We start from the raw sequence: 11,859 nt of genomic DNA, 5'->3' as shown, positions 1-11,859 counted from the left end.
ATGCGTTGAAAAGCTGGAAAATCATCACAAGAAAACGATTTCACAACTGTGAATACATCCTTGAGTCTGGGTGATCTGATGTAATATTGCATCAGGTTTCCTCTTCATTCTAATTTGCAGAACACTGGATCAGCCTTTACTGGTACTTGCACACAAACTTGTACGGTAATGCCCGGGATATTGTTTGACCTAGATTGAGTTTCACACCCTATGTCAACATTAAAAGAGTAGCCTACGATAAAATGATCAAATGATCAATTCACGACCAGGAGCTCACCATCAGTCTAATCCACTTCTCTCACTTGAAAATCAACACACGTTCCTAACAAGTGCAGCAGTGAAATTTGCTTTAGAAAGAAGGAGAGAGAGAAAAGGGAGAGTTAACTGGAGTTACAAAAGAAGCGTCTGATGGCTTTTAAGTGCTTAGCATGTTCAATGAAAAGGGGAGAGAAAACATTTGCTGAGGTGTCGTGACTCAGGGCTTCACCAGACACCGTCATCCAGGCACGCCTCTTTTACTCACACATTGTACCATAAATGCATAATTACAGGACAGGAGCAAAAGAGGAACAAAAGCACAACGAAAGAGTGACAGGGGGAGTGATTCAGACAGTGGAAAAGCGATTGAGAGAGAGGGACAGGGAGATACTAGACTCATGACAACACATCAGAAGTTTATTTTAATTTATGCCGTGAGAACACCTTTCATTTTGGCCTCTCATTGATCCATGGCACATCGTTGTGTTAGTGTTTAGGCTGTGTGTGGTTGTGTGTGGTTGTGTGTGTGTGTGTGTGTGTGTGTGTAAAAGAGTGAGCGAATAGAATAAGATAGGTAAATAAGATGACCAGAAAGACTGTGATCAATGGGGTTTCAACTCAAAGCAATTTTGGAGAGAAAGAACCGCTACCAACAAATGAAGACGCCCAAGCTGAAGCCCCTGAGGAAAAGGTGGAACTGCAGAAAAAGGTGACCCTGCTCCAGGGAATCTCCATAATCATCGGGACAATCATTGGTGCGGGAATATTCATCTCTCCAAAGGGAATTCTGAAAAACTCTGGCAGCGTGGGAATGTCGCTTGTGGTATGGGTCGCCTGTGGGATTCTCTCTCTTTTTGGTGAGTGTTACAGAAAATAACACACAAACACACGCACCTGTTCGTATGCAAACATGAACATGCTCACATGTGCATATACTCACACACACATCTTTTTCGTAACACACAGATGACCCAGTTTTGACAAATGACCTACCTTAAATACTCTTATCAAACCCACTCATCTAAAACAATCAACTTAATTCTTGATAAAATCAACGGTTGCTTTTCAGTTGACAACACACAAAGATAATTGTACAAAAGCTGGTGAGGTGATGAAACTCATGTGGCTTATTACTTTCACTGTTGACGTTTCAGTCATTCATCAAGACAGACCACTTTGCTGACATGTTCACGCACGTCTTAAAGCAGGACAAGCATTCCCTCTCACACCTGTTTATCTGTTTGTTTGGTCTTCTTCAATCTGCCCTTTCTTTAAGGAGTACAAGTGTAATAGTACTCAAAGTACTTAAAGAGGAGATAAGGAAGCAGTGACATATGATGTGCTGTACAGTCCTTCCTCTCCAAATCTAATGAAGTGTAAACATTAACTCGTGACTGCTTGTGATCTTAATATTAACATATTTTACAACATGTATGCCTATTTGCAGTTGGATTAAGCGATTGCTGTGTTTATTTATTGTGGCTAGTCAAAGGAAACAGTTTGTTTGGGGTACTTCACATAAAAAGGAAAATTCTCTCATCATTTACTCACCTTCGAGTTGTTCCAAATCTGTATACATTTCTTTGTTCTGATGAACACAGAGAAAGATATTTGGAAGAATGCTTAAAACCAAACAGATTTTTCTGTTGAACATACATGAAGAATGTAGGACAGCAAACAGTTCTTGGGCACATTTGACTACTGTTGTATTTTTAGTCTATGGGGGCAAAATCTGTCTGGTTATAAGCATTCTTCAAAATATATTTCTCTGTGTTCATCAGAACAAAGACATTCAGATTTGGAACACCTCGAAGGCAAGTAAATGATGACATCATTTTCATTTTTGGGTGAAGTATCCCTTTAAGCTGTGCAATGTGTCTTCAAATTATAAAGGTGGGTTAGGTAACACCTATGAGTCAAGGGATTAACTTCCTGTTAACCTAAAACAACCGAACAACTTTGTGGTCACAGTGTGGTTAAAAACATTCCACTATTGTAGCATATTATCCTGTTTTGTCAAACTGCCAAACCTGTGGTATTGCAAATAGTATTGTACGAATGACTTGCGTAATAATATGCTAGCGTCATAGATGCCCACTATTTGTGAAGGCAAATTCACAATTCACATATATGGCTGAAAAACGAAATTAAGAGCCCATTCCAAAATTTCATTTTATCATAATTTCTATTGTGGTCATTCCAGTCCAGTGTCTGTTGAATTTCACCTCATGAGTGACATAACGTCATCCGACAGCAATGTGAAAGACTAACAGCATGAGAACACATGAAAACAGATACCTAAATACATGTCTGTTGAGAGTTTTTCGAAAAACTGAAAAATATTTTGAAATGGTCGCTTAGTTTTTTTCTTTGACTGTAATATGCAAATGTGATAAAAGCATAAACCATAATTTATGAAAAATTTTATTACTGTATAGTCATGACTCATTGAAGTTCTGTTATACTATCTTAAAAATAAAGGTGTTCACAATTCCACAAAGAACCATTCAGACATCTCTTCTTACATTTTAAGAATCTGAAGAATCTTTTTCAACCATTTAGACAAAAGAATCTCCTCTGGCATTCTGAAGAACCTTCATTTTTAAGAGTGTAGGGCTATACATTGTTTTCCGAGAGTTCTGCCACAAATTCATTTCATTGTCTAGCTAGTCGCTAAGCAAGAATTTCAGGGTGTGCATGTTGAGTCTATACAGATGGCTGCTGTTATGCAGGAGTGCCAATAAATGTATGTGTGCAGGTGAGTTATGTGTGCTCACGCCGGTGCTAGATAGAGCCTGATATTGTCTAACGCTCTACTTTGTTGACAAAGAAAGCACCGCCTGACACTGTTGGAGGCTGATGGCTCGGCGTGTATGTTGGAAGAATTTGTTTGTGTATAAGAGGTGCATTGTTTGACAGTGTGTGTATTCATGTGTACGTCAGGAGTCATTTCACACTTGTCGGCTTTCTGTTGTGTGCTGTTGCCTGCAGGCTATGAGGAAGAGCAGGGACGCCATTTAAAAAAAACCACCGTCCATTCATGCGCAATTTGTCATAGAGACCTTAAAACGGCACTCTTTTGCCTTTTTTCTTGCTAGTTCAGAGGAATTTTAAAGCTCTCTTAACATTTAACTTTTGAAGCTCGCTAGTCAAGGACCGTGAGTGACGCAGAGCTTTGATTTGACCAGAGTATTCATTAAGGCATTCAAATGTATAGAACGGTTGGAGAGCTTGTGAAATGGACCTCTTAGAAAGTGAATGGATTGCCTTAATAAACTGCCTTAACCGTGTGCCTTTAGGAATGTTTTAAAGGCAACCTGTGCAGTTGATCTTGCTGTTACTCCGAAGCGCTGGACCCTAATGGCCTTTGTCCTGCCATTATCACTTCAGTTCTGCTAAAGCATACACCTGTTTGTTTTTCCTCCACTCTTCCTTTATCTTTCTAATTCTTGTTTTCTCTTTCAGGTGCTCTATGCTACGCTGAACTGGGCACCTGTATTAAAAAGTCTGGCGGCCATTATACGTACATTCTGGAGGCGTTCGGCCCACAAATGGCTTTTGTGAGGTTGTGGGTAGACATGATTGCTATAAGGTCAGTAAAGCTCCCTTCATCCTCCATCTTCATCTTTAGCTCTCTGGGGCACAGCCAGAATAAACATACACAATCCCTTCACCACAGTGAATAAATATAAGCCATGACGGTTATCTCTCAGCATTACTGCCAGGCTCCAGTAGTCATAGAATAAAAATCAGCGCTTTATGACAATGAAACCGGCATCCTAGAATTTGTTATGGGCTCTCACGCAATGGATCATGGGTTGGATTTAGCCGACATCAATATGTAATTACAACACCGCCGGGACTAACATACACCCGTGTTTATTGGATGTGAGCAAGGTAGTTTTATATAAAGAAAAATCTTCGTGAGAAAGATTCAAGCGAGGGCATCATGGGATTTTTGTGGGCTAAATGAGGGACTTATGTGTTATGAGATTACACTGCAATGTTTTCTCCTATAGACCTTCAGGTTTGGCTGTGATTGCTCTGGCGTTTGGCCGCTATATTTTAGAGCCCATCTTCATGCCGTGTGGAGTCCCCATTACTGCTGTCAAGTTGGCCACAGCAATCGGGATCAGTAGGTTTATTTATATGTGAACTAATGCTTCTTGAGCAATATACGTGCATACATATTAAGGTTTATTGTTTATTTCTCTTCATTGCAGCTACAGTAATGTATTTAAATAGCATGAGCGTAAAATGGACTACCAGACTCCAGGTTTTTCTCACGTTTAGCAAACTGCTCGCAATTTCCATCATCATTGTTCCAGGGCTATACCAGCTCTTCAAAGGTATATATGTTTCTATGATGCTTACTGCTTATCATTATTATAATCATTTTCAGAGGTAGCCTGAGAGAAGAATCACCGGAACAATTTGGCCATTGTGTTAGCGAAATGCAAATAGTTTTCATCTGGTTGCATTTGCAGGGGAAACCAAAAATTTCGAGAACGCATTTGAATTCAACACTGTCGATCTGACTGGCCTTCCTCTAGCATTCTACTCAGGGATGTACGCCTATGCAGGCTGGTGAGCTCACCTCACACTTCCATCCTAAATCTGATGTTTCCAAAAGGTCTTGTTGTCCATGTGTGAATGCATTGTTTAACTTTACAGGTTCTACTTGAATTTTGTGACAGAAGAGGTGGAGAATCCAGAGAGGTCGGTGTTATAACATCAAAACTCAACAACTATGATTTGCTTAGAAGACGTTTGATGGTTTCATTTAAACGTTTCTAACACGGTAAACCGAGCCGCAGTGATTAGGACATTAATTTTCTCTTCCCAGGACGGTGCCCCTTGCCATCTGCATCTCCATGGTGATAGTTACGATCTGTTACACACTGACAAATGTGGCATATTACACCGTGATGTCAGCAGAAGAGCTGCTAGCCTCTGATGCAGTTGCCGTGGTGGGTTGCTCTCCTTTATGTTAAAAGCATCTTTTATTGGTAAAGGTGAGATCATAAACAAGATGCAACGTCTAATGGTTTTAGTTTCAGCAGTAAAGTTAGCCGTTCTAGCATTAAATAGAGCTAGACGCATTTGACGCATTGAACATTATCTCCCATACACTGTTGCTAATATACACGCTCGATATTCTTGCCCGTATTCAAATATGCAAATCCCACCCCCGGCTTCATTTGATTGGTCTGTTGTTTTAAAACTGACATTGATCCGCTCTTCTGTATGTCAAAAGCTGCGTATTTCTTGAGCTGACATCTTAAAAAATGCAGCAAAATGTGCCATGACGGCCAAACGCATCCATACAAAGATCAAACATATATGAATCCCAAATAATTGGAAGGTTTAAGAAAAAGATGTAATATTGTGCATAGATATGGATACAGCTTTACAAGTGAGTTCACGCAATTCGCAGTAGTGACTGTAATAGAAAACCCCTTTCTCAGTAAAGGAAATGTGATTACATAAAGCCGCTGGCACCGAATGTCTGTTTCTCTGCTGGAGTAATCATATATCTCTCACAAATAACTGACAGCACCCAAGACCGTGTGCAGAGATCTCCTGTTAGGCTCTGAAATACTCTAAAAGCTTTCTCATCTTGTTAGACGTCTGTAATGCATTCATTTATAGCCTGTTTCACTTTGCTTGTCTCTCTACAAGCTCACTTTTATGGCAAATGTAAAGCCTTTTCACTGCACTGGTAATCCATATACACCAACAAGCCTCAAAATGGACGATCAATGTTGTTTTCCTATTTGTTTTGGAAAATGAGCTTTTATTTTTTTCTCTGTCCTTCTCTATTTTCCTCCCCAACAGACGTTTGCAGAGAAACTAATGGGAAACTTCTCATTCGCCGTTCCTGTTTTCGTGGCCCTGTCTTGCTTTGGTTCCATGAACGGATGCCTGTTTGCCATCTCAAGGTGAGTCTTAAATTATTAGCATCTTTTTTTTAGTTAAGGAAGTCCTCAAAAATATTCTTTAAGAACAGCAAATTTGTAAAGGTAGACCTTGACTACTCAAGTCTACTCGACAAAACGTGGATGTTTTATATTGAATCTTGTTTGTCCTTCGCAGAATGTTTTACGTGGCCTCTCGAGAAGGTCAGCTTCCTGAGGTTTTCTCTATGATTCACATACGCCGACACACACCGTTACCTGCTGTGATTATTCTGGTGAGTCTTAAGAACACAAATGTGCCTCAATGGTCATCTTCAACGATACTAGGGATGTCATGATACTATACCATAACCATATCTTACGATAATATCACAGCTGAAGTATCACAAAACCAGTCAAATATTGTGGTGATTCGCCATTTAAATCTACAAAATAAAATAAAATGTCCTGAATTTTCTACTACTAATTTTACTATAATAAATTCGAAAGTATACTACAACATCATTCATGTGGGAGTTCATTTAATGTGTTTCGTCCAGATGTTTGTTAAAAAAATTATGTTAGGCTTAGTTTTAATTTGTGAAACCAAAACAGCCAGTAAGTGGCAGCAGTTCAGTCACTAAATCATTCAACTGATTTGCTCAAATCAGCTAATTTATTGAAGAAGGAAGCAAGGTTCTTATCAATGAATAACTGACCCACTGATCCATCCAAATCGTTCTTTCATAACATCGCAGTTTGGTTGTTCAGAAAAACGCAACCATTATGCTTGGTTTAGAACTGTTTTCATTGGCGATGAAGCGCAGAACATTCCTTTTTGACAATGGCACATGGCCATATAGTGATAACTTTGTGAATTTAAATGTAAAACACATTTGGGTTGTGCTGATATTATAAATATTCTTGTTTTTGTTATTCTACATGGCATTCTATACACAAAGGCACAGGGCAATGGCGCTTAAAATGCCTATTAATGCTGAACGTTTATGTGCATATGCAACATTACTTATAACACTACGATACTACCGTTAGAAAAATAGAGTGGCATTGCCAGTATTTTAAAACTTTAGTATTGCAATGCTACTGTTGCACCGGTACACTGTGAAACGCTGACTGATACAGCTGTTAAGTTCAAATATCGCTGTAGTTCAAATTTGTCATAAACTGAGTTTGCAGTGGAATATTTTTACCTTTTCTGGCTTACTTGGTGCTGTAGGAGAGATAAAACATGCCTTAAGGAAAAACAACAAAATAATTATGAAACTCTTTTGAGAAATTAAAGTTATAGTGCAAGAAGTTATATAGCTTTTGTTTAGCATGCAAGGAGAGCCGGGTTCAAATCCTTCCCTTCTTTATTTTTTAAACCAAGCAAAATTTCATTTCATTTTGACAGCCTGTGATGACCATGCACTTTCATTGTAAAGAAAGAAACAGCTTTGACATTTTGGTAATAACCGGCTTTTCCTGTTGCTTAGACTGTGGACCATTGCATAGGTTTGTAGTGATAAAATGTAAAGCCTGGATGCAAATTATAATTCCTTTTGTGATCCAAGGCAAAAGTCATACCAGTTTGGTCATGTTTAATGAGATAAACTGTATCTGAATGGGTGTTTTCTACCACAGCATCATTTTAACCTACAAGAATCATGGTCATAATCAGCTCAAAGATCAACATTAAAATAATTGTTCTGAAAAAGACGCATTTAAAGTCCACATCAGTCTGGGCCTGCCGCCTTCGGTAATGATCAGGATTATTAAAAACACTTTGACTGCTATACTGATTTATTTGTGTACAAGAGTCCCCTTTATGTGTTCTTTTCTAAATGCAAGCTAGTATAATAAAAAAGACAATTGTGTTAATCCCATTCAGAAAATTGCAAAAAAGCTTATATTTTCTCTTATATAACTCTTCATTTTGTTTCTGTGTGCTGATACATTTTGTCTGCATGTATTTTCTCACATTAAAACCAAGCGCTTGTCTTTGCTTTTCTTTCAGTATCCAGTTACGTTATTGATCCTGTTCTTAGGGGACATTTACAGCCTGCTGAACTTCATGAGCTTCATGCGCTGGCTCTTCATCGGGGTGGCTGTAGTCGGCCTCATTTACCTGCGCTACACACGCCCTGAAATGCCACGACCTTTTAAGGTAACTTACTGCGGTGGGCTGCCAGCCTTGTACCTTTTCAAATCCAATACATTGCTGGTAGAATATATTGGTTAAATATCTAGTTGTGAAAACACCGTTGTAGGTTTATTTCCAAGGTGTGGGTTAGGTGCGGCAGGAACTTGAAAGCTATTGAGATCTAAATTGTGCTCTGTCGCTTTGTTATTGTGTCCAAAAGCAAGGCACTTAATCTCAGGTTGCTGCAGGGGGCCCTTCTCTGGAATTGGTGAACTAGAAGTCACTTTGGATGAGAAGCATCCGATACTGTGAATTAACCTTGAACAAACTGGAATATTTTCTAAAGCATGAAGTCACAACTTTACTCTTGTGTTCCAGTAACTCGACTGATAGAGCATGGCGCTGGGCAAAGGCAAGGCCACATGTTGAATTACCAGGGAATGAATGCTCTGATAAAGTATATCCTGCAGCTTGAATGCACTGCAAATCTCCTCGGGTTAAATACATGCAAACCATTTTATTTTGTTAGTGATGACACAATCTGATCCAGTCAGAACGGACTGAGTGTAAATTTGGAACGTAATTCATAATGTTGCTGTGGATTTTTTATAAAAGGAAAGACATCTATTTGGCCTAAACTTTGAAAATGTCTAGAAGAAAATCCTATTATTCTGCACAAAAAAGTTTCCAATTTCCACAATGTTATTTATTAATAAGAAAGTATTTTAAACACACTTTATCTCAACTGAATTTTTTTTTTAAAAACTGTTTTAGAGGTGCAATGTCTAGATTTTAGCGGCATCTACTGGTGTGGGTGTGAATTGCTACCAACGGCTCACTCCACCTCTCCCTTTTGATGCACTACGGGGGCTGCACAGAACTAAGATGTTGCCATGTTTTTGCTTCTTTGCCGAAAGGAGATAATCTATTTAGGAAAAATGCTCTGTAGAGCAGTTTGTCGGTTTAGAGCTACTGTACAAACAACAAGGTGAATTCCATGCAAGGGGACCTTCGGTATATAGAAATAGCTCATTCTAAGGTAATAAAAACAAAACGGTTCATTGTGTAAGGTTTTTTATACACCTCTAAAGACAGTGATATATTGCTTTTCTGTCAATAGATCCTCCAAAAAACTACACACTGGACCTTTAATAAATTTTCTTTGTCTTTGTTTTTATCTCTTTGTCAGGTCCCTATTTTCATCCCTGTTGTCTTTTCCCTCACTTGTTTCTTCATGGTTTTCCTCTCTTTATATTCGGATCCAGTTAATACTGGCATTGGCTTTGCCATCTCCCTCACAGGCATTCCTGCGTACTACATATTCATCCACTTCCACAGAAAACCCAAATGGTTCCAGAAATTATCAGGTCAGAGGTCACAAATGCAAATGGAAACTTTTGAATATGCATGAAAATCGGTCTTTGTCTTGAGTTTAATTTATGAATATTTTGCTAGTATAAAACATGCAGATTGATTTTTTTTCATTTGTGTTCTTTGAAACATGCTGGAATGAAAAAAGACATCCACACAGCTTTTTTGGGAAATATAGATTATGGTAATGTCATCTACAATAAAATCTAATATATCTTTTTTTTCAGAATTTGTGAACAGATCACTACAAATCATATTGGAGGTGGTCCCTGTGGAGCACTGACTCTTCTCTGCCTTCAGAAAGAATGTGTGTGCTGTGTAGACTCTATAGGTGAATTCACGTAGACTGTACTGTACATCCGAAGATGTAGACCAATCAAGCAAAAATGAAGTGCCCTGGCTTCAGCCCACCTCAGCAAGTGTCTTTAACGTCATCATTTCAACCCATCGGTGTTGAACGTTCACACGCTGCAAAACACCTAATATTACTGACCAAACGGTCTAGGAATATCTATGAATAGATGCTCTACTGCAACCACCATATTCTGTCTTCTGTCACTTTGCACAGCTCTTTAGAAACATCAATGTCACATAGACATTATCACATAGTCATATTTTTCATTCAGACTCAAGCACGAGCTCAAACAGGGGATTTGGACAATTTTCATCACCCTCCTCAATGGCTATGATTTTACAAATAAGAGAAACACATGGCAGTATGTCTAACTGAGGCACTTCTCAGGTTTGATAGGGTATTTTCTAGCAAGTTACTGAAAACATAGTACATGGCAGTATGACATTTTTTTATTATGATGTATTATGATTGTGCCATGTATTAAACCTCCCCAACGCACAAATTTATGTTGATTGTTGCTCTAGAATTGCTTTTCAACCAATTAACAACGTATTCACCCATTCAACTTGAAAATGAATCTTTTTTTATGAACTGCTCGCTCCCAAATGAATTGGCGGTAATGATTTTGCACATTAACATGTTCATGTTCATGTTTAAATATTGAATATGTGATAATGCATGTCTTTAATTAAATCAGTATTATGTTGCTGTTCTGAAACTGATGTTACATGGGCATAAGCTAGACAACCTGATAGAAAAGTTATCTATAAAATACAAAAGTACTTTTATGCTATTACTGTTTGTATTATTATTTGTCTTTAGAAAGATGTTTGATCATCATGTGTATTTATAGTGATATTTTTGTACAACATCATCTATCTTTGTTAAACTACTGAACATTAACTACCAGAAAGCCACTTCCAGCACATTTTATAGGACCAAAATTGACCAAATCAAATAAACTCATTTTTGGTATTTTGGCTGTTATCTTGGAGTTTGTCACATCTTTTAGATCTCATTCTCACTGCTGGTCAGAATCATTTATGAAGCTTTTTCAGAACTCTGCGGATTGTACATGACAGGAAATATAACTGAATGGAGAAAATATGGTCTTGTGTCACGCTGGGAGGAATTTGATCAATGAACAGGTCTCAATCCTGCGGTTTAATAGAAAAAACAAGGTCAATGAAACCACAATGAAAATGCATAGTGCCGTGTGTGCCTGCATGATGGAAGAACTTTTTTTGCCATTTGAAAGAGATCATGGGCGGAATGATTGATCCATTCCACTGAGATGATTATGTTACCTCCTCCTCGAGAAGAGATGGCTGAGGAAGCAAACATTGCTTCACCCACACAGTCATATCAACTTACATCATGCGCTATGTTTGTGCATTCCAGTCAGAAACATATGCACGTGTGTGGGATGCCTGTGTCGGTACCACCAGGGAACCCGTATCGCAGGTAGCCCAGCTCAAATGACTTGTGTTTGTGAATAAACTTAAGCTGGTGAACCCAGATCCTGTGCCGTGCCCATGGAACCGACCCAACACAGCATACAATCACACTTGAATGAACATACATCCCTGCCATTGTTGGACGTCTGCCCTGTGCAACAAAACCAGGAGGGGTTCAGCCCTATAGGGATGGGCACAATTACAATCCAACAAGATGGAATGTACGTGTCTCTGTCTATACAAGTTAACTCACATTATATGAAGAGGTCATTGTTAAATTATAAAATAATTTCTTACAGATAGCAATCTTGATGATGCAAGCTAAAACCTAAATTCTTATTGGCCAAAATTTGCCCAGGCACATTCCATTGAGTTGAT

At 38.6% G+C, this 11,859-nt stretch overlaps 1 protein-coding gene across 1 annotated transcript; it reads left to right on the top strand.

The window, feature by feature from the left end:
- The first annotated feature begins 351 nt into the window (after positions 1 to 351).
- slc7a11 (solute carrier family 7 member 11) lies at positions 352 to 11,010 on the top strand. Its single transcript, XM_079479812.1, has 12 exons — positions 352 to 1,115; positions 3,724 to 3,850; positions 4,278 to 4,393; positions 4,482 to 4,607; positions 4,746 to 4,845; positions 4,933 to 4,977; positions 5,105 to 5,228; positions 6,097 to 6,200; positions 6,355 to 6,451; positions 8,173 to 8,322; positions 9,488 to 9,665; positions 9,897 to 11,010. Exons 1-12 carry the CDS (start codon positions 842 to 844, stop codon positions 9,950 to 9,952), a joined length of 1,497 nt encoding a protein of 498 aa, XP_079335938.1. The 5' UTR covers positions 352 to 841; the 3' UTR covers positions 9,953 to 11,010.
- The last annotated feature ends 849 nt before the right edge of the window (positions 11,011 to 11,859 follow it).

Source organism: Barbatula barbatula (assembly GCF_947034865.1).
Source record: "Barbatula barbatula genome assembly, chromosome: 18".
Classification (NCBI taxonomy): domain Eukaryota; kingdom Metazoa; phylum Chordata; class Actinopteri; order Cypriniformes; family Nemacheilidae; genus Barbatula; species Barbatula barbatula.
The sequence above is the reverse complement of the archived record's forward strand: the minus strand, read 5'-3'. Positions and strand labels throughout refer to the sequence as shown.